General features: G+C 45.7%; 1 protein-coding gene across 1 annotated transcript in view; it reads left to right on the forward strand.

Moving 5' to 3' along the window:
* Window positions 1-1,218: 1,218 nt before the first annotated feature.
* Window positions 1,219-23,569, forward strand: part of LOC126419729 (uncharacterized) — a 59,282-nt gene continuing 36,931 nt past the window's right edge. Inside the window, exon 1 of the mRNA XM_050086908.1 lies at window positions 1,219-1,566. Within this exon, the coding sequence (XP_049942865.1) occupies window positions 1,219-1,566 (348 nt within the window). The remainder of the gene's footprint in view (window positions 1,567-23,569) is intronic.

The following is a 23,569-nucleotide window of genomic DNA, read 5'->3' on the forward strand; positions in this document are numbered from 1 at the left end:
AACTTGAAATTAACGATCCAATTTGAATTCCCATTGTATCCAGACACTTACTAGTGGATTTACTCCCTTTGTTCAACGCACTATAGCCTGATTAAAATTACTTGGTAATTGAAATTTCACACGATGGTGCTACCTTCTTCCAAGAGCAATCAACGTCACGTCCAAACTGTTCGCTATTGACAAGCTGCCGCTTATGGTCTGTACACTTGCACTGTTTGGCTACTGTTTTGTAAGGAGCATACATATTTCCTAACAGTCGTGTGTGTGTGTGTGTGTGTGTGTGTGTGTGTGTGTGTGTGTGTGTGTGGTTCCTCGTGAAATCCGAAGAAAAATGTTCAAATGTATGTAAAGTCTTCCTTTGGTCGTCCTCCCTCCTCATTAATTTCAACTGGAAACTTCCCTTGTTGTGAAGGCGATGGAGAAACTGCACTCTTCTTCAATGATCCTGACTTCAGCCACCGATTCCATGTTAGAAGTAATAAACTGGTCAAAAATCGACTTATGAAATAGGTAGTGCACTGCGAAAGCAAGTTTAACATTTAATGATGCCTGGGGCCACATACGTGCAGCAAGTGCTGTGATTAATCGACGACGCTCGCTCCGCGCTTGCGTAAAAGGTTTCAGCGCATCTAGCGCTGTGAGCCGGCCACAAACAACCCCCGTATTGTTGCGCACAGTCGATCAGAGAAGCCGCATTCTCCGGCACTAAACTGTGTATACGTTCTCACTTAGAAATCGCAAAGGCCTGTTGGGGATACGACCTGAAGAAAAAGTACAAATGTTTTTCACACGAAAAAAAAGCGATGAATTTAATTTTCACATTTTTATTCAATAATTTTACTCATTATTTTACACGATTTGGTGAAAGGTGGCCGCGGACCCCCTAGAAAGAGCCGGCGGACTCCTAAGGGGTCCGCGGACCACACGTTGGAAAGCCCTGTCCTAAGGCATCGGGGAAGCGCCACTTTTGTGATGGAGGGAAATATGTGGGCAAAACAGTGTGGCGAGACCAAGGTTTCAATACAGAGAATAGGTGCAAACGACTGCAGTAGTTATGAAGAGATGAAGAGGCCGCACGTAGGACTGACGGGCACCGAGAGTTGGATCCAACCAGACCAAGGTTCACAACAGCGGCTGGCTACAAGTAGTTAAATAAAAGTTGCCCATTAAGAAATTTCGCACTTTGACTTGCGCGGCTGCCCTACTTGTTGTAATGAGATGCGCGCGACGGTGGTCCGGTGGCAGGCAGTGCGGCCACGTGTTGCCAGGGCCCCCGGTGGTTCGCCTTTAAGCGCGACGCCCGCCGCTAGCGGGGCGCCACCGCCGCCGCCGCCGCCGCCGCCGCCGCCGCCACTGCCACGGACTTGGGCCGCTCTTGCGCTACGCCGGTCAATCAAGCGGGCGGTGGCGCCGGCCTGGGCGCGCCGCCGCCTGCGCGCAACAGCGGGCCAAGTGCGCGCCGGGATCCGCTGCGCCCCCGCTCGCCCCCGCCCGCCCCTGCCGCCGCCTCGCAGGCGCGGCGTTCCCACTGTGCCGCAACAAGTCAGCGCGCGCGACACCCCGCCAGTTAGCCAACTTTATCTGCAATCGCGGGTCCCGCTACGTAGGCCACGCACTCGCTCTAGCCCTCGATTTGTACCTCGCTAAAAATTTCCCTGCTTCGTCAGTGCCTCGCGATCTCGTACGTCTACATAGGTTTCCCATCCCTGGTCGGTGGTTCCGGTGGCAACATAGCGCAGTAAGCGAATCGATGCCCACGTTCTGGGCGCTGCATCCGCGGCACTTACCTTGCTGGGTTTCGTCGAAGCATTAACTTGTCATCTTCAGTCGAGAGTATCTATCATTAGCGGATGACTCTAACAGACTTGCTTCTCGTAGCGAAACGCAAGTGGTTAAATGATGGGCAACACTATCGTTTCAACACGTGGTAACAAGATCAGTAGCACCATATTTTCGCAAAGTACGGTATTCTATCCGGGAAGTTATCGTCGGTGTATGACCGTACGTAATTCCAGAAAAAATTGAACAATATTTCCACAAGGTGTAATGAATGATAAGTTTCTTTAAATGTTGATAAACATAAAATAATGATTATAAGAACTGAAGGAGGCCAAGAATATCTAGTTTATTTTACAATGTCTGCTCCTTCGCACATGTACAGATGTCTGAAGTAACAGATGTTGAGCAATAAACTATATAATAAGTGCCTAGACGAGCAGAACGACGATAGTATTACTGTTGAACACATTAAAAAACTAAAAACCCGCCTCGATTGCGAAAAAAGGCACCTCGTGTTAAGTGTTAACCCAGGTTTCGGCGTAGATAACTACACCGTCTTCAGAACAACAATAAAACCCACAAGTGCCTAAGAAGACCTTTGTCAATGTTTAAAAGTTATGGCGGGTCATGGCCCATCGAACATACGCCGGTGTGAGGCGGAGCGTACACCATTAAGTTAAGTAGTGGTTTGACTTCGTATATATGTACTGTTTGTGTTTTCCTTTTCTTTTTCGTTTATAAATGTATACCTATGGTGTTCTTTTAATCATTGGCAAAGGTTTTCTTAGGCACTTGTGGTTTTACTGTTGTTCTGAAGAAGCTGTAGTTATCTACGCCGAAACCTGGGTTAACACTTAAAACTAAGTGCCTTTTTTCGCAATCGAGGCGGTTTTTAGTTTTTAATATATTAACCAACAATTGCTCACGCGCTACGATGTAGAAGGTTGAACACATTGTTGTGTTATTCCCTCTGTTGCGGGAATCCAAGTAATGTTGCAAGCGTAAAGAGATGTAGACAGTGTGGGAAAAGGAGGTTTGGTTAAGCGACCGCTCAAGATAAGTGGCAAATCAGGGTTCGAGCCCCATTTCAGCACAGATTTACCTGTATTACTGCCAGTCAGTGTCAAAGAACTTGAAATCAGTGAATAAATTTCTGAATATCTGACTACAAAATTAGTGGTGAACATGTTGAACACATTGCATTATGTAAGTATTTAGGGGTAATACTAGGAAGGGAATGAAATGCGAGTCATATACGAGACGCTAGTGTGACGTGTTGTAGAGTATCGTTCCACTGTTTGGCGTCCTTATCAAACAGGCGTCACACTTTACATTGTACAATTTCAAATACGCGCTATTAGGACGACAACAGGTCGATACAACGCATAATCTGTTGCCAAAATTTGCCACTTTAATAAGGATAAACCAATATGATGAAATTCGAAGACAGTAGAAACGATTCTCGTACGAACCAAAACGACTATTCAAAACAACGGAGGTGAGTGAACCATTAGAGGCTAGAGAATGAGATATCGTATGCAAAAAAAAAAGAAAAAAAAGAGACTGGCAGTAATTAAAAACTGGCAGCCAGAAGTTCATCTCCTGAAACCCCAAAATAAGTACTGTAACATCGTCGTCAAAACAGAATTTTTCTAGAGCAGTGAGCGCTCCACTACAGGTATCCCGAGAAGCCAGGGGTCTTGCAAAAGAGAACTGTGAGAAAACTCAAGGCGCAGTTGGGACTAAAGACAGATGAAAACTGCAAAGGAGCAAATAAATCTATCAGAACGTGGAAAGCATTACTAAAACTGTACAGAGCAGCAGGTTCACGTTTCCTGAACTGTATACAATAAACGAAAGCCACATTAAGCAAATAGATTATCAACTATCTTTGCAAGAGAATGAAACAGTAGAACCTGATTTAAGAAAGTTAGGAAAGATTTGGAAAAGTCTAACGTCATCTAGTCCCAAACGTTAAAAGTGTGAACTTCTGATCCGTTCCAAAATGAGGAAGAGATAACAGAACTTGTCGGGAACGATGGAAGTAAGGTGGCAAACTAACGATGGAGTATTGGAAGAAGGATGTTTATGTTAAGTTAATGTTCGACGAAGACATCATTGGAGGCGAAGCGCAATCTCAGGCTGAGGAAGAAAATCACTGCACCCTTACAAAGGAACCATCTCGGCATTTGCCTTAAGCGATTTAGTGAATCTGGATAGTAGAACGGAATTCGAACCGTCGTCCTACAGACTGCGAATCCAATTAGCCAACCAAGGCACCGTCTTGCTGGGTAAGACTACTGGAGACAGGACAAAATCCAAAAAAGGAAAACAAAAATAAATATAACGTTATTCCAACTAGTCACTCGCTTACATTCCACCTGTCACCACCTTCTATGAAAGAGCGCTGAAAACTAATGCGTCCTAAATTTTCTGCTAAACCCTTTTTAAATAAAATTAACTTTATTGACATTCTGTATCTTTATTCTTCACGTCTACGAATTTGCAGTCCTCTTCCCTTAGAAGGCTCCAAATTAATGCGTGTTACATGGCGTTGTGTAATATAACTACGTCCGTGCGTGATAAACGGACTGCTTTAATAATCGAATTTTGAGTTCGAAGAGTTCGTCCAAACATGGAGCACCTCTCTTTCAGCATTACAACAGATCATACTCGATATAGTCCCGACTATGCCACATCCGATTTTCATCTGTTTCCAAAACTTAAAGACTTTGATAGTGACGAAGCGTTGCAAGCAGAGGTGAAGTTTTGTGGCTCCGTCAAGAAAGTCAAACAGTCTACAGCGTCGGTATTAACAAACTGGTCTCTCGTAGGGAGAAACAAGCTCGTCGCCAGGGTGACTATGTTGAGGATAAGACAGGTAGACTTGAAGAATAAAGTTTAGAGTGGTGACAACGTTTTTTTAGTTATAAAAACTTTAAGAATTTTCACATAAAAAATTCGGAGGCATTACCTTTCAGCGTGCCTTTGTATAAGCAGAAATGTCTGAATCCACCAAACGTTTATTTTCTTGCTGCAAATGTTGTATTTCATTATGTTACCAAAATTGCTAGTTATTTCCATTATTTAACTAAACAGTATATTGGTAAAGCAGCGATCATCTTTTGCTGATTATCTGTACATTAATCTTACTGAATATCATAGTAATTCACGCTGTGAGCGTTGTACAGCTAAAAGTAGCCGTAATTTTACTAGCCGCTACGTTGGGTTGGGTTGTTTGGGGGAAGAGACCAAACAGCGAGGTCATCGGTCTCATCGGATTAGGGAAGGACGGGGTAGGAAGTCGGCCGTGCTCTTTCAAAGAAACCATCCCGGCATTTGCCTGGAGCGATTTAGGGAAATCACGGAAAACCTAAATCAGGATGGCCGGACGCGGGATTGAACCGTCGTCCTCCCGAATGCGGGTCCATAGCCGTTACGTCTGAAGCATTTTATGGGTTTCAAGTGGAGTGAAAGTTAAAGAAAGGGAGAATACTGAAGTGGACTGACAAGGCAGCCAGTCCACAGTGACGGGTAGCCGATAGAAAGGCACGCGTACACACTCACGCCGACGGGCGTCAATTCTGGAACAGGATAACTATTGAATGGTAGCAAGAAAAGTACGTAGCTGCTTTATACTTAACTTTATTATTTGATGACTACAGCATTCTTCTTGAGACATTTATACTATAACTCTCAAAGTAGGTAAGGCTAATGGCGCCTTGCTAGATCGTAGCCATGGACTTAGCAGAAGGCTATTCTAACTGGCTCTCGGCAAATGAGAGGAAGGCTTCGTCCGTATGGTCGCTAGCAATCTCCTCGTACAACTGGGGCGAGTGCTATATCGTCTCTCGAGACCTGCCTTGTGGTGGCGCTAGGTCTGCGATCACACAGTGGCGACACGCGGGTCCGACATGTACTAAATGGACCGCGGCCGATTTAAGCTACCACCTAGCAAGTGTGGTGTCTGGCGGTGACACCACAAATACGTTCCTATTGCATCATTCAAGGTGACAAGAACGCAAATAACTGGCAAAACGCGAAACATGTGAAAGGCAAGAGCGTGGTCAGCAGCTATTGTAAACCTCGAATCTGCCGAACACTGGACACGAGCCTGTGAAACCGCGATCTTCATTACTTCTGCCCTTTCTTCAGGCTTCAGTTGTCAAAGAGGCTGTCCGCACACACTCGAAGGTAATAATTTAACTAATAGAACAGGGGACACGACCACAGCAAGGCGAAAGTCCTGTGCTGACAGCAGTCAAATCACGCAGATCACAGGGGATGAAGCAACGCGAGAACCAAGCCGACATTGCCTCCCGCCTTCAGACGCGGCAGCCCGTACGACGACCTAGTTTCGCCGCCTTTCTGCAGAGAGCGTCGGTATCACAGAGCACAAACTATGCGCGCGGAGCACAGCTCGCCGCATTTGCTGTTGAGTTTACAACACAAATAACTCCTTGTGCAGTCGTCTCTTAAGCAACTGACGTCTGCAGCTGAAGATCAATGTCTAACTCTAGATATACTTTCGCACCTAAGGTATCCGTACACGTCTATGTAACACAGAACTGACAATCAGATGTGACGAAACGGACTCGCCAGTCTAAGAAGACACGGGCTGCTCAGGACAGCCCTGTGACTACGAACTTGGAGTAGCCGCTGCCTGTCGACTGAGCAACAGATCCGCCAGAGACATTTCAACCATTCCAACTGACCACGATATGTGAAACGCGAAGGAACAGCCACACCTAAATCGAGATAAGCCTGTTTTTATGCACATTGCCGGCCACGGTGGCCAAGCGGTTCTAGGCGCTTCAGTCCGGAACCGCGCGACTGCTACGGTCGCAGGTTCGAATCCTGCCTCGGGCATGGATGTGTGTGATGTCCTTAGGTTAGTTAGGTTTAAGTAGTTCTAAGTTCTAGGGGACTTACGACCTCAGCTGTTGAGTCCCATAGTGCTCAGAGCCATTTGAACCATTTTTTATGCACATTACTAACGGACGGGGACCTGCGAGCATTGAAGAGGCCAGTTGTAGAAAATTGAAGTCGGCAGAATCACTCGTGAGTTCCAAAGTGCTACCAGGAGCGCATCAAACGAAGTCACTGTGCGTTGTGCATTAAAAAGAATGGGCTACACTGATCGAGCAGCTCCTTGTAAGGCACACATTTCTGTAGTCTGCCTTAAGGGACGCTTGAGGTGGAGTAAAGAGCGGAGCTAGTAGACAGTGCGTGACTGGAAACGAGTTATTTCGATACGTCATTCACACTATACCCTGTGGCAATCCGATGAAAGGAATTCGGAACGGCGAATTTCTTGGCAACGTTACCCGTCGTAGTACACTGAGCGCCGAACAAAATGGTATTCAAATACAGAGATACGTAAACAGGCAATATGCGGCACTGCGGTCGGCAACGCCTATATAAGACAGCAAGTGTCTGGCACAGTTGTTAGATCGGTTACGGCTCCTACAATGGTAGGTTATGAAAATTTAAGTGAGTTTCAACGAGGTATTATAGTCCGCGCACGAGCGATGGGGCACAGCATCTCCGAGGTAGCGGTGAAGTGGCAATTGTCCCGTACGACCATTTTACGAACGTACCTTGAATGTGAGGAATCCGGTAAAACATCTTCCACATCGCTGCGTCCCGAAAGAGATCCTGCAAGAACGGGACCAACGACCACTGAAGAGAATCATTCAACGTGACAGAAGTGCAACCCCTCCACTAATTGCTGCAGATTTCAATGCTGGGCCATCAACAAGTGTCAGCGTGCGAACCATACAACGAAACATCATCGATTAGCGCTTTCGCAGCCGAAGGTCCACTCGTGCATCATTGATAACTGCACGACACAAAGCTTTACTCATCACCAGGGCCCGTCAAGCCCTGTTGATGACTGGAAGCATGTTGTCTGGTCGGAAGAGTCTCGTTTCAAATTGTATCGAGCTGATGGAAGTCCACTGGTATGGACACAACCTCATGAATCCATGGACCTTGCTCGTTAGCAGGGGACTGTTCAAGCTTCTGGAGGTTCTGTAATGGCGTGGGGTGTGTGCAGCTGGAGAGATATGGGACCCATAATACGTCTAGATACGACTCTTACAGGTGACACGTGCGTAAGCATCCTGTCTGATCATTTGCATCCATTCATGTCCATTGTACATTTCGGCGGACTTGGGCAATTCCAGCTGGACAATACGATACCCCACACATCCATAATTGCTACAAAGTGGCTCCAGAAACACTCTTCTGAGTTTAAACACTTCCTCTGGTCACCAAACTCGGCAGACGTGAACATTATTGAGCATATATGCGATGGCTTGCATCGTGCTGTTCAGATGACATATCCACCCCATCGTATGCTTACGAATTTACGGACAAAATGGTTCAAATGGCTCTGAGCACTATGGGACTTAACATCTGTGGTCATCAGTCCATTTACGGACAGCTCTGCAGGATACATGATGTCAGTTCCCTGCAGCACTACTTCAGACAATAGTCTAGTCCACGCCACGTCGTGTTGCGGCTCTTCTGCGTGCTCGCGGGGGACCTACATGATATTAGGCAGGTGTGCCTGTTTCTTTTGCTCTTCAGTGTACATGAAGCCAACAATGAGGTGCGGAGGAGATGGTGTTACGGTTTGGTTGGGGGTGGGGTGGGGGGAGGGTTTCATGGTTAGAATATGGCGCCTGTATCGCGCTCAAGAAAACCCTACATTGTGAAGGATATGAGCACATTTTACAGCGTTGAGTACAGTAGAGTGGCCACGGTACACAAATAGCTCGCAGACGATATTTTCTCGTATGAGGATGTGTCATCTCATGAAGCAGCATATGTGAGGCAGTGGTTTTCAGACAAGTGGCTTGCCCATATTCCCGACCTGAACACGAAGGAACGTCCTTGGGGTGAATTAGAACCTCGCTCGAGATCCCGGTGTCCAACATCACTGCAATGGGCAGTCATTGTTCCACATACATTCCGATACATCACAGAAAATGTCCTCAGTAGCGTTCACGCTGTCATACAGGCGAAGGATAGACGCGGGCAATACTAATGTCCACTAAGTGGTGTCCAGATGCTTTTAATCAGATAGTGCATATAATACGTAAGGCGCTGTACATTATACAGTGCAGTATGTATAGTACCAATGTTACCAGTTTCCTTTCCAGTTCCACTGTATGCCCCTATGCGGCCACAGATTCCTCTTACTGTTCTCTAATGACCCTTACGTGAGGTATGTTGTCGCGTCTGCAAAATTGTCGCATCCTCTTCCTCAAGTATCGGTATGCAAACTTTACACAACGAAGTTTCTCAAAAATGTCACATTCGATACAGACATTTAAGTTAACTCATCAGTTCCGTTACAGTCTTGTCTAGTTTACACTATGAGTTATTAAGGAACCACGTCGTTTGTGTAATCGATCTAAGTCTGCCAACTTGATATATGTTGCAACACTGCACTGCGTGCGCCAGCGTCTTTTACGCCATTTCATTCACAGACTCACTGCTCTTTCTAGAGCCCTTACAACAGACCCAAGTGTTCACCACTGAACTTGTGATATTTTCCGTGAACAGAACCAGTCTACCTTAGGAAATTCATCATCAAGCCACAAGACGCTCTTCTAATAAATAATAATTTCCAGACGACTGGTTTCAGCCAAATGGCCATTTGTAAATCAGCGCGACTTTTAGATTGGCTTACGTAGATGTCACATAATTATCGAAGAATTATTTATTAAACTTGTGGTTCCTTATGAACATCCTGAGCTTTAATCTCGTACGCTGATACGTTAGTTTATGCAGTTAAATAAACAATTCATCCACCTGAACACAGCACCTACGTACAACAAACCAAAAATTAAAATGACTCGACAGTGGTTGCACGACGCTTGCCAGTAGATATTCATTACAGCAGCGCATGGTGCTTAAATCATCAAATAGGTTGCCATGTGCTTATTCCGTTTGCAGACATGTTCTGACTTATCCATCTTTAAACAGAACTATCATTTATTACGCGAAGCGGAAATTTTCTCTAACGGTCATTCTTATTGAATTTTATTACCTGTAGGTAACAACAACGTCAGTGAACAATTGAAAGGGTACAGTACCGCCCGACATTGAAAATAGATACAAAATACTTCATTATTTTTGTCAGAACAACACATTTTTTTTGTAAAATAACTCAGTTTCAATTAATACAGCGAAGCCGGATACCAGTGTGGGAAAGAATGACAATTTATTTATTTAATTGATCACATGTGCACTCCCACAAAGTAAATCCCTACATCCAGTTTGGTGAGATCTGTGAAATGAATGAATGCATGGTCGTCTGCTAACCGCAGATAGTGAATGCGAATATATGATCATCTTTGAGTCGATCCTTCGGCCACCTTTGGTGGGACCAAAGAGATGAAATTTACCTGAGCTTTGAGCGCCTGAAATGTGGCTGACCAATACGGTAGTAAGGTACTCCCCCACTTCAGCAGAGGTGCGAGAGGACGTCAAGAACGGCCATGTTTCAGCACTCTGCCGCTGGATCTTGTGCTGTTAAGACCTGTTTTAGTTGTGCTCCGTAATGACAAAAGAGTGGAGACATGGTATGCATGTGGAATATTTAAGAGTAGTTTGAAATAATAATTTCTCTATTTCAGGAACTTTTGTGGGGAGAATTAAATGTCAGGCAGGTAATATTAATGGGATTGTAGTAATCTTCGGAAGTGACTAATGGTCACAATGAAACCACGTGTAGCAATAAGTTGAAATACTTCCGTGTGCTTAAGTTAAGCTGAATTACTAGCTTGTGTACAATAAGTTGAAATAATTAAGAAATAGCATGTGTACCATAAGTTGAAATATTTAAGGAATGGCGTGTGCAGGACTTGAAATTAGAGACGAGTACTTCCACGTGGTGAGTACTGTGTGAGTCTCAATCTGTGTAGGAGACAAAGGATAAAGAGAAGTACTCGTCCATGGTATCAGTTGAGGACTCGCATGTGTGATGAATATGTTCTTAATATTACTTTGCGTGATGTGATTCCGTGTGATGCTAGATTCAAACTCTGAGAGAGAACCAAGGTGAGTCGGCCGTCTATCCAGCAACGCCACTTGGCTTGCATTGCACAGGAAGACGTGCAAATATCTCCAGAGTTCATAGTAGGAAAGTAGAATTACAAAGTGGGACAGTGTCGTGTGAAACTGGGATAAATGTTAATTGAAGTGGGTAAGCTGAAAGTGATAGTGTTGTGACTATTTAGTGTTTGTATTCCATGTCGTAGTGTGGTGTATGTCATGTAATTTGGGTATGTGTGGTTTGCATGGGAGAGTAGCGAGGTAGTTTCAAAAGATTAGTGGGTTATGCGTATTCCTTTTGTACTGCTCGGTCTGGAGGAAAGTTTCGTGATGATGATTGTGAGAGTCGAAGTGTGAGAAATTTCGACCCTGTTTGTTAAAGAGCAAACAAAGTATTTATCAGATTTTACCTTAATCATGTGACATCCAGTTCCAAAAATCGTATAATCGTCAATAATTCCACTACCCAAACATTAGCAAATACATCAACCACCATTTTACAATGCATGTCCGACCAACACTAAATCTCCGTGAAGGACACACGTCAAAACCGTCCGCTCGCTAACTGCTAACCGCCAACTGCTAACTGCAAGTCCCTCCAAGCACAGAGCCTCTTATGGAGGGCACAGAGCTCTGTCAGTGATATTAATACAGTCTATAGCGCTGCCAACATACAAACATATAAACAGGCTACTTACACTTGGCATGATGGACTGTTGCTCGCAGTTTATCCGGTGTAATTGGGGCGATATGCCATCCTATCCTTCAGATCAGGAACAGTCTGGATACATCTCTGATAGGCACGATCTTTCAGATATTCCTATCTTGAATTGCCTAGAGATGATGCTGTCGTTATCGAAAGTTTCTCAAATCAAATCATTCTCCAGGGAATCGACGTGTGATGTCCCCCCCCACCTTGCATGACAGTAGTGGAGTGGACAAAGTTGCGTTCTTGCAAAGTTCGAATCACGTATTGCACAAGATCCTTATAACACGCATATGCCACTGTACACCTAATGGGCTCGCTTGGTGTCATCTCCTGCGAGAAACACGGGCCGAGAAAGAAGGAACTTATGAAACCACTCGATACGGTCAGATAAGCTGAGTGCAGCAAATATTCTTGCACAACATATGGTGCAGCAGAGCCTCACATGCCACAGTTCTGTGGATTTATGACACCGGGCACAGTAAAATGTGCCTCGTCTGTCCAGATAATATTCCCCGGACTTCTGCGGCCACACGTCAGCCATTTCTATGCATGCCAAAAGACATAGGGAAAAGTCACGGCTTTGTAGCCTAATCTTGGTGTTTCGTTGGGTGCACTTTCTGTATGTTGTAGGGATGCCATTGTAAATTGCGCTGCAAAATCTTTTGAACTGTTGACCAGGGAAAAGCATTAGTTGCAGAATTTGAGGCATGAGTTTCACGGTCGACTGTAGCCACAGCAACTTCACCAACAACTGCTATGTAAATGAAACGTCTCCCTCTTCCTGCGGCACCACCTAATCCACCTGTTCTTTCTAATTTATTGATCAAATTCGTAGCCCATTTATTGACATGGTCCCTAACTGCAGCGGTTTCTGTAGACGACATTCCCGCAATACAGAGCTACAATCGCTGCTGTTTTGATCAAACGACGTTATCAGCTGTTTAAGGTGTTTCTCCTCACTAACAAGGCCATTTAGTACGGAATACTTCAACCTTATACATCCTTTGCACAAGCTGTGACTTGACAAAAGAAATCAACACGTGTCGCCAAAACAGAAAACATTTCATATTCTGACTGATTAGAGCGCCCTTTTTTCACCAGGTGGCAGAAAGTAGAACTATTGTTTTCTCGTCATACTAGCGTGCGTACGGATTAATGAACATGTTTGAGTGTTCTGTGACAAGGAGACCATTAACTAATAAAACCGACAAACTGCAGGGACAGATTCCAGAGTGGAAATGGAGGGAAAAAAATGCCCTATAAACATGTGAGCAGTAACGGAGAGAGTGCGTGCAACAACAGCAAATTGTCCTGGAACACAGTTCAGAGCTGCATCACATTAACGTAATAACAGGTGTTCAAAGTGGCCTCCATGGGATTGCAGGTGATAGGGTTAATAGCGGCTGTCACGCAGGATACACACACTCGTTGTTTGGCTTAAATCACGTTGGCGGGCCACTTGCATGGAGCTTATACTATGGTTCGTCTCAGTATCCCGTAGAACCCAACGTTACAGATATGGTGTACGCACAGTCCACCGCACATTCGTCTGTCTGTAAGGATCGATGATCACTCAAACACCCAAGAAGGGCTATAAATGTTGTGTTTGGCGTCTGTAAGGGTACTTGTTTTGGTATACCTATACTGAATTTCTACCGTTTCCATCTGCTTGGCCATACACAGATACCATGTAGGTTTGTTCCCGATATGAAAACCGGACCATTCTCCTACTTACTATACGCTGCGTCAATCACACAGCCTGCAACACAGGGCTCGTAATGTCGGAGGAACTGTCATTCGTAAGCGCAATCTACTGTGGCAACACATACAAAGGGTTTTTTTCCCCTACATTCCCACTCAGATAGCCGCCCCTGCAGTTTGTCCGTTTTATTAATGTTAACCCTGTATACGGTCGCACTACAGCCCTCGGGTCACAATGAGTTTAATTATAACCATCAGGTACCTTGCATAACTTTAGTTGGATCGGTACTGCCGCGGGGGTAGCCGCGCGGTCTCAGGCACCTTGTCACGTTCCACGCGGCTCACCTCGTTAGAGATCCCTCGGGCATAGGAGTGTGTGTTATACTAAGCATAAGTTAGGTTAGATTAAGTAGTGCGTAAGGTTAGGGACCGATGACCTCCGCAGTTTAGTCCCATAAAACCCTACCACAAATTTCTAAAATTTTCCGACCAGTACTTGAATATTGCTCGTGAGTCTGGGACATGTACGAGATAGGAGTGATAAAGGAACAGAGCAGATCTAAAAAAAAAAAGGAGCGCTTTTTGTTTCAGGTCAGTTAGTAAGCGCGAAAGCGTCAAGGAGACAGTGAGCCAATTCCGGTGGCAGATGCTGCAAGAGAGACATTCTGCATCACGGTACGGGTTACTTTTAAAGTTCCGAGAGCAAACGAGCCCAGAAGAGTCAACCAACGAGTTGCTTCCTTCCATGTACATCTCGCGAAAAGACTACGATTGGCCGCCCGGATGGCCGAGTGGTTCTAGGCGCTACAGTCTGGAACCGCGTGACCGCTACGGTCGCAGGTTCGAATCCTGCCTCGGGCATGGATGTGTGTGATGTCCTTAGGTTAGTTAGGATTAAGTAGTTCTAGGTTCTTGGGGACTGATGACCTCAGCAGTTAAGTCCCATAGTGCTCAGAGCCATTTGAACCATTTTGACTACGATTGTAAAATTAGGCATATTCTAGCTCAAACGGGAGCTTACCCACTGTCGTTATGTCAGCGAGTTTTAAAGCAAAAGAGCAAGTGACTGCGGTACACCAAGTAGCGTGGCTTTCGGAGGATACATGGCGATGTAACATCTCTATAACAGACCCTTGTGGTACTCCCTAAGTTACCTTCACATTCGTCGAATTTGTTCCGTTTAGAACGAAGGGGTTAACTCTACCCGCAAGGTCTGCTGCGACGTTTCGCCATCGACATTTTGGTATTTGTCACGATCGACTTAGCGAGCGCACTGAATGCAAAACAACTGGGGAGGCTGGTTTGACCAGATCGCCGCTGGTACGGATTCAGTGTTTGTTGCACTCGACGGCGCCGCTCTGTTGACATTTCCGAAAGACGAGCCCCGTTCGGATGGTGCAGAGAGGCAGCCGGCAGGCAGGAGGGAGGCCTTTGCACCCCGCGGCGTCTGCGGGTGGCCCCCCGCGTCAACAACAGCCGTGAACACGCTTCCATTTCACGCACGGCGCGCGCGCGGCGCATTAAAGCGTTTGACTGGCCACACGGGACGGAAGCGAACGGAGACAATGGCGGGGGAAGGAGCACACATCCGTAATTAATAGGAGGCGGCGGCGAGACGCATTGCGTGGGGCGCCGGCGCCGGCCAACTGTTACCGAGGGGGTTGCGCGCGCGGCCATCGGTCACGGGGGCGGCGCCCGGGGGGGGTTTTCTTGCAGCGGCGGGGCATCCATCCCATTAGGGGCGCTCGCCCGGAATCCGTTAAGTCGCCGCGAAACCACTCCATCACGCTAATTCACAAAGGCCCTTGCGATTGACAGGCAAAAGCGTTTACTCCCAGTCGACACCGCCGAGTCGCATAATTGTGACCACCTGTTCGGGTGTAACGTCTAAAGCGCGTAGCTAGTGGCGTCGGCCACATTATGTGCGATGGCGGAGTGGGTATGTAGGCCGTTGGCAGGTTGTCTGCACCAGCTGCGCTCACGAGCAGAACACGGCAAGTGCCATAACCCGAGAGATCAGAACAAGTGGCTTGTTCACAGTGTCTGAGAAAACAACAGTCCATGTTTTCGCGATACTTTATGTGTCTTTTAGTGAGAAAACAGTTAAACCGAAGCGGTGGCACAGTGGCTATCACAGGTTCATTTTTGCCACTCGTTTTAGAAACCGAATTATTATTTTTATTTTTGTTTTCCATTTACGTATCCGTGTTCGTAGGAGATTACTACATTATTGTATTCCAATTCATGTTGAAATAAAGTTGTCTTTATTCGTCTACTAATTGTACGTCTAGCGAAAAAAATGAAAAACAATAATGCGTGTAAAAAGTATTCGGAATTGTTTTCCAGGAAGTTCCTGTGTTGTATCTTGATTCACAAGCAGTTGCAAGCGGGAAATGTTACTGTGTAAACCTGTCCTCGCACGATGCTCGTAATGTTCGGCATTTCTCTTTCGAATGTTTCTACGATCGGTACCATCCTACGGAATGCACCAATCCTTCCTGAGTAATAAACTTAAGAATGAAATATAACGATTAGGAACTGATATTATAATGAAATACGAGAGTACGAGAATTTAAAAGGATTGTAAACCCTGAAAAAACAACTCATACATATTATACAATAAAAATGTGACGCTTATTGTGAAACCTGGCTGTAATTTTGTAATTAATAAAAGACCATTCTATCCCCTAATTTGATAAAAAATAGTCCTTAGTAACCTTCTACGAACTTGGGTAGATAAACTAAAAGGGCCGGACGGAGTGGCCGAGCGGTTCTAGGCGCTACAGTCTGGAGCCGCGCTACCGCTACGGTCGCAGGTTCGTATCCTGCCTCGGGCATGGATGTGCGTGATGTCCTTAGGTTTAAGTAGTTCTAACTTCTAGGGGACTGATGACCTCAGCAGTTAAGTCCGATAGTGCTCAGAGCCAAACTAAAAGGAAATAAATAAAAACAATAATCGTATTTTGAATGCGGGACGCAAAGGCGAGAGGCCGCGCCACTTCGACTCAGCGTCTCACGCGCTAAATAGCATCTAAATTACGTCGCAAACTCTGACGCTCGTTTTCTCAGAAACAGTAAAGTATCTACGGATAAGCCGATACACATCTTCCCTTATTTTGATCCCTCTTCCACTGAGCGAAATCTGTGGAAACTCGCTTTATGTGGCCGGCCGGTGTGGCCGAGAGGTTCTAGGCGCTTCAGTCTGGAACGGCGCGACCACTACGGTCGCAGGTTCGAATCCCGCATCGGGCATGGATGTGTGTGATGTCCTTAGGTTTAAGTAGTTCTAACTTCTAGGGGACTGATGACCTCAGATGTTAAGTCCCATAGTGCTCGGAGCCATTTGAACCATTTTTTTCGCTTTGTGTCAAATAAGTCAAGCTGTGATTTACATTCTTGTGTTGCACTTCGTTGTGTTCACATCACAAAATTGCGAAGTATGAAAAAATGGTATTTTATGTGTATCTCGAGACAGTGAGGGCATAGTAAATGTGTAGAAAGCACCCTAGTAACATATTTAATGCTCATTTTGCAACATCTCTTTATGCTGGCCTTGTGTGTGTGGTCTCCCTGTGTCCATTGTCTAAGACAGGGTCGAGTTTTCTGCAGCCTGCTGATGGGTCGGTCTTTCGCTAATCCTCCTAAATGCGTTCTGGGTGGAACTGCCACGGCTGGCTTAGAAGCAGGTCGATTTCCCCATAACGGTCCTAGGTTACAACATCTGTTGCATAAACCTTAAATGTCCTGCCAGCGTGCAGTACTTCACAGAAGCACCGTAAGTAGAAACAGTAAGTGGGCACTGAGAAGGGCTACATTCTGCACCTGGTTGTGATAGGCAGCCACGTATTAAGGTTAAATAATTTCTTGGAGCGTTTTGGGCTGTCGTGTCCTACCACAGGACAGAGGGAAAACAGGGGGTCACAAGTCAATCTACAACTGCCGAGTAGTTAGGAGCAATTAAATTACAGGAAGACAAATTTCCGGTGATGGCAAACTGATTGCTCGTATCAGCGTCAAACGGCGTCATATGCGTCTACTGGATAGGTTACACGCAGCTGGAGACAAGGTACTCAGGAGCCTGAAACACTATTTATTTGTATTCAGACTAATTACTTCACTGAGGGCTAATTCTAAACATTAGAAACGCAAAAGAAGCACCTGGCTGCACATTCGAAGCCAGTGTCTGAGTCCCCTGGGTGAAAGCCAACAGAAGTAGCAGACACTATCAGCGCTGTAAAGTACAATTATTCAGAGCAGCACTCCAGGGTACGAAAACAGACTTGTCTGAGCCTACCCGAGGCACTGCAATATTGTATTTGTCCACCGACCCCGGGCAAGCGACTTTCAAGTAAAATGTCTCGCATGTACAGGAGTATACATAATGTACGTGCAAGTACAGGTTGTAGACACATGGTTGACGACATCTGGAAGTTTGGGTATGGCCGTGAGTCACCCTCAGTTTGCAGTAGGGCGACCGCTCGCTATAAGGAAGAAATCCGAGTTTGAGTCCTTGTTCGGCACAACTCTTCACTGTCGTCATTGCATTACACAGCTGGTGGTTGTCCATATTCACAACTACGAATACACTTCATGTATTTCATAATGGCTGTAGACGCCGCAGTGCCTATTCTTTTTGACATGCATGCCTGTCCAAAGGAGCATCGTATCGTAATTCGGAATAACACACGAACTGCAATATCATACTTTCACTTCCTAGTCCTGTAAGTAGGCTGTTTAGGTTTTTATGTTGGTAACGCCACGTAGCGCTCTGTATGTAAATTACTGACTGTGCTGTGTGCAGTCTGTCGCTGGTTTGCATTGCTGGAATATTTGCTATTGTAGTGTTGGGCAGTTGGATGTGAACAGCGCGTAGCGTTGCGCAGTTGGAGATGCGCCGCCAGCAGTGGTGGATCTGGGGAGAGAGGTGGCAGGAATTTTGAGAGCGGACGATCTGGACATGCGTCCATCAGAAAGATTAAATTTTTAATACTGTATATCATGAACTGATATTATATATATATATATATATATATATATATATATATATATATATATATATATATATATATATATATATATAGGGTGTTTCAAAAATGACCGGTATATTTGAAACGGCAATAAAAACTAAACGAGCAGCGATAGAACTACACCGTTTGTTGCAATATGCTTGGGACAACAGTACATTTTCAGGCGGACAAACTTCCGAAATTACAATAGTTACAATTTTCAACAACAGATGGCGCTGCAAGTGATGTGAAAGATATAGAAGACAACGCAGTCTGTGGGTGCGCCATTCTGTACGTCGTCTTTCTGCTGTAAGCGTGTGCTGTTCACAACGTGCAAGTGTGCTGTAGACAACATGGTTTATTCCTTAGAACATAGGATTTTTGTGGTGTTGGAATTCCACCGCCTAGAACACAGTGTTGTTGCAACAAGACGAAGTTTTCAACGGAGGTTTAATGTAACCAAAGGACCGAAAAGCGATACAATAAAGGATCTGTTTGAAAAATTTCAACGGACTGAGAACGTGACGGATGAACGTGCTGGAAAGGTAGGGCGACCGCGTACGGCAACCACAGAGGGCAACGCGCAGCTAGTGCAGCAGGTGATCCATCAGCGGCCTCGGGTTTCCGTTCGCCGTGTTGCAGCTGCGGTCCAAATGACGCCAACGTCCACGTATCGTCTCATGCGCCAGAGTTTACACCTCTATCCATACAAAATTCAAACGCGGCAACCCCTCAGCGCCGCTACCATTGCTGCACGAGAGACATTCGCTAACGATATAGTGCACAGGATTGATGACGGCGATATGCATGTGGGCAGCATTTGGTTTACTGACGAAGCTTATTTTTACCTGGACGGCTTCGTCAATAAACAGAACTGGCGCATATGGGGAACCGAAAAGCCCCATGTTGCAGTCCCATCGTCCCTGCATCCTCAAAAAGTACTGGTCTGGGCCGCCATTTCTTCCAAAGGAATCATTGGCCCATTTTTCAGATCCGAAACGATTACTGCATCACGCTATCTGGACATTCTTCGTGAATTTGTGGCGGTACAAACTGCCTTAGACGACACTGCGAACACCTCGTGGTTTATGCAAGATGGTGCCCGGCCACATCGCACGGCCGACGTCTTTAATTTCCTGAATGAATATTTCGATGATCGTGTGATTGCTTTGGGCTATCCGAAACATACAGGAGGTGGCGTGGATTGGCCTCCCTATACGCCAGACATGAACCCCTGTGACGTCTTTCTGTGGGGACACTTGAAATACCAGGTGTACCGCCAGAATCCAGAAACAATTGAACAGCTGAAGCAGTACATCTCATCTGCATGTGAAGCCATTCCGCCAGACACGTTGTCAAAGGTTTCGGGTAATTTCATTCAGAGACTACGCCATATTATTGCTACGCATGGTGGATATGTGGAAAATATCGTACTATAGAGTTTCCCAGACCGCAGCGCCATCTGTTGTTGACAATTGTAACTACTGTAATTTCGAAAGTTTGTCTGCCTGAAAATGTACTGTTGTCCCAAGCATATTGCAACAAACGGTGTATTTCTATCGCTGCTCGTTTAGTTTTTATTGCCGTTTCAAATATACCGGTCATTTTTGAAACACCATATATATATATATATATGATGCCTTTTGAATATTATTAAGGTAAATACATTGTTTGTTCTCTATCAAAATCTTTCATTTGCTAACTATGCCTATCAGTAGTTAGTACCTTCAGTAGTTAGAATCGTTTATTTAGCTGGCAGTATTGGCACTCGCTGTATTGCAGTAGTTCGAGTAACGAAGATTTTTGCGAGTTAAGTGATTCATGAAAGGTACAGGTTATTGTTAGTCAGGGCCATTCTTTTGTAGGGATTACTGAAAGTCAGATTGCTAAAAATATTGTGTGTCAGAATATTGTTGATCAGAATAAGTAAAGCGTGAAATGTCTGAGTACGTCCAGTTCTGCTCAGCTGTTTGAAAATCGAATAACGTAGAGGTTTTCCAGCACTGTCATTTGTAAAATTTTTCTAAGGAGATGTTTCAGTCCGACTAAACCGATCACCAAATATATTCTCCTCTAGATCGCCAAAGATGTGGAGATCCGCTCTGTACGGAGTATGACGCAGCCTTCTTCCGACTGGCGGTGTCAGGGCGGGATTCAACGTGCAAAGGGATGAATCAGTTCGATACCATTACAGGGCGTTTCCACTTTATGGCGCGTCGCAATTTCTACAGTGCGTTTCCATAGTGCTGTGCACTGATTCCGGTTCCACGCTCGAGGGAGCCGTGAGCAAAGGGCCCCGCAGTCGAAGAAGAAGTTCATCGTCACGTTACCGGAATTGCATTTCTTTGGTGTGGGCGTATGGGATGTTTGCGCTGCTGGCTTTGCCGTTTGCCCTCGGGCTGTCGGAATACTGCTTGATGGAATCATCCTGTTACACGATAACGCCAGCCCCCACAATGCCAATCGGACGAAGGCTACTCTGCAGCGATTAGTTTCTTGAAACACTACACTGCGTACAGCCCTGTTCATTGGTCGTGTGATTTTCACGTCTTTGGCGACCTGAAGAAAGACATACGTCGACGTCGGTTTCAGTCGGACGAGGAAGTGCAAGTGTATGTCCGGTTGTTGATCCGTCAGCGGCCGATCACGCTCTACGAACAGGAATTGATCATCTAATCTTCCAGCAGGATAAATAACGTAATGGGAGTGGCGACTACTTTGGAATGGAACCATTCCATTGTCCCGTTGTGCCCTGTGGTCAGTTTAGATTGCACTGCCCCTTGTATATCTGCAACTATACTCTGCGAGCCAGCTGGAGGATTGTGGGAGGAGCAGGGGGAGGTTACTTCTGTTAATGCTTATCTGGCGTGCGAGAAAAATCAGTAAATCCTACATCCGACAATGGTGTGTTAGTAAACAGTTGGTAGCGGAGTAGGAAGTTTTAACGATGAGAATATTCCAATCAATTAGTCGGATTTCAGTTTCTTTCGTACATAGGTACAAGGTTTTTAGTTGTGAGAAGTTCAGTCCTGGCTCACACAGTGATGTGAGGGTGGTCAACTTTACTTCAACAGAGTGGATAGTGTGGCTGTGCAGAGACTTATTCTGAGACAGTCAGTAAATGTTTCCAATGAAATCCGCAGAGCAGTTCGTCGCGCCGTTGGCAACGCGTGCTCTACGTGGGATAGGCAAAATAGTGTGAACACCTGTACTTACTTGGGAATCATTTATTAATAAGGGGCTGGACCCCCATTTGGCCGTAATACAGCTGCGATTCTTCTTGGAATACGGCATATAATGATTGTATAATCTTCAGTGGAATGTTATGCCACAGTTCGATCAGAACCTCTTCTGTAGTGACGGGGGAGGCGGGAATCTGTTCCAGAGTCTGCGCTCCAATACCGCCCACAAGTGGTCGATAATGTACAAGTCCGTGGTCTGTGCTGGCCAGGGAAGACGCTGCAGTCCCGTTGCATGTCCTTATACCGCGACTTTACTGTCCTGGCTGTGTGGATGGGTGCACTATCGTCCTGAACTGTGGCATCACTGTTGGGGAACCACATTTGACTCATGGGGTGCACCTGATCACCTAAAATGTTCACATAATCGTTGGCTGTAACACGGCCATTGAGAGTGCTGATGGAACCAGCAGAATACCATGATGTGGCTGTCCACTTCCATCCCCATGCTTAACGGTTGGAATCAAGCAAACAGGGTTATAGGCATCTTTTGGCGTTCTCCAAACGTAAACCCAGCCCGACGTTGGAAATAACAAAAAAGTTGACTCGTGGGACCATATGACGTGTTTCTACTGATCAGCCGTCCAGTATTTATGCTCCTGACACCATGTTTTACGCTTATTTGCGTTGGTTGCCGTCACTAATGGTTTCAGTTAGAAGCTCGTCCATGAATATTCGCTTTATGGAGTTCTCGGCGGGCAGAGTCGATAGATATGGGGTCTCGAAGGTGGCTATTGAGCTCTGCAGTCACTTTAGTCGCCATAGTTTTGTGCTGTTTTTACACAGTTCTCTGTCATTCAGTTTTGATTTGCGCCCACCATTACGTTTACACGATGATGTCTTGCCATATTTTTTGTAGGCTGTCACGACTGTGGAAACAGTTGCTCTTCAAACATTCAATAAGTTGGCTGTCTCGGGTATTGAAGCTCCAGCTAATTGGGCACCTACAATCTGCCCTCTTTGGAACTCTCTTACGTCTTTCATTGCACGTCGACCTCGGCCTCTGGACTTGCTCTGATGCCTAGTCCGCACTGAACACGCACAGTTCCGCGCGACACTTACCTTACCGGCGTTGATGATCGTCAAAGAGAACCATCCCATTACTACCACTGTTCACATTATTTTGCCTATCCCTTGTATATCGCCAAGAGTACTATAGATTGAAACTGTGGCCACTACTGCAACTTCGCGCTATGCTACGGAAGCTTCACTGCTCGGAGGCTTCAATTTATCTTACGTTCATTGCATATAATACAGCGTAATACGTCGTGGGAAGTATCCACACACTTCATAGGAGTTTGCGAGAAACGCTGTGGCCGACGGCCTTCTCTTAACGACCTAGATCAAAGTAGAGTTGTGTAGAGTTGTCAGTGCTAACAGACAAGCAACACTGCGTTAAATAACCGCATGAATCAACGTGGGACGTACGACGAATGTGTCAGTGGGGACAGTGCGGCGAAATTTAGAGTTAATGGGCTACGGATGCAGACGACCGACTAGACTGCCGTTGCTGCCTGCAGCGCCTCTCCTGTGTCCGAGACCATATCGGTTGGACCCTAGACGATTGGAAGACCGTGGCCTGGTCACATGACTTGTGACTTCAGTTGGTAGCCTAAGAATTGATGGTCCGGTTCGGGTGTAGCACAGATGCTACGAAGCCATGGACACAAGTTGTCAACGAGGCACTGTGCGATCTGGTGGTGGCTCCAGAATGGTTTGGGCTGTTTTTACATGGAATGGATTGAGTCCTCTGGTCCAAGTGAACCGATCATTTACTAGAATTACGTTCGACTACTTGGAGATCATTTGCAGCCAAACAACGACGGAACGTTTATGGATGACAATGCACCATATCACCAGGTCACAACTGCTCAGGATTAGTTTGATGAATGGACAATTGGAGCGAATTATTTGGCGATCGAGATCACCTGACATTAATCCTGTGGGGTCTTGCCCACTCGTCGCTAATAGGGTGCCTAAGGGATGCAGCGTTCTCGGAATGCTACACAACAATTCAAACAATTAACATTAGTAGTTTTATTTCTATAAAGCAATTGACAACACAT

This window comes from Schistocerca serialis, chromosome 9 (genome assembly GCF_023864345.2).
Source record: "Schistocerca serialis cubense isolate TAMUIC-IGC-003099 chromosome 9, iqSchSeri2.2, whole genome shotgun sequence".
Taxonomy (NCBI): Eukaryota; Metazoa; Arthropoda; class Insecta; order Orthoptera; family Acrididae; genus Schistocerca; species Schistocerca serialis.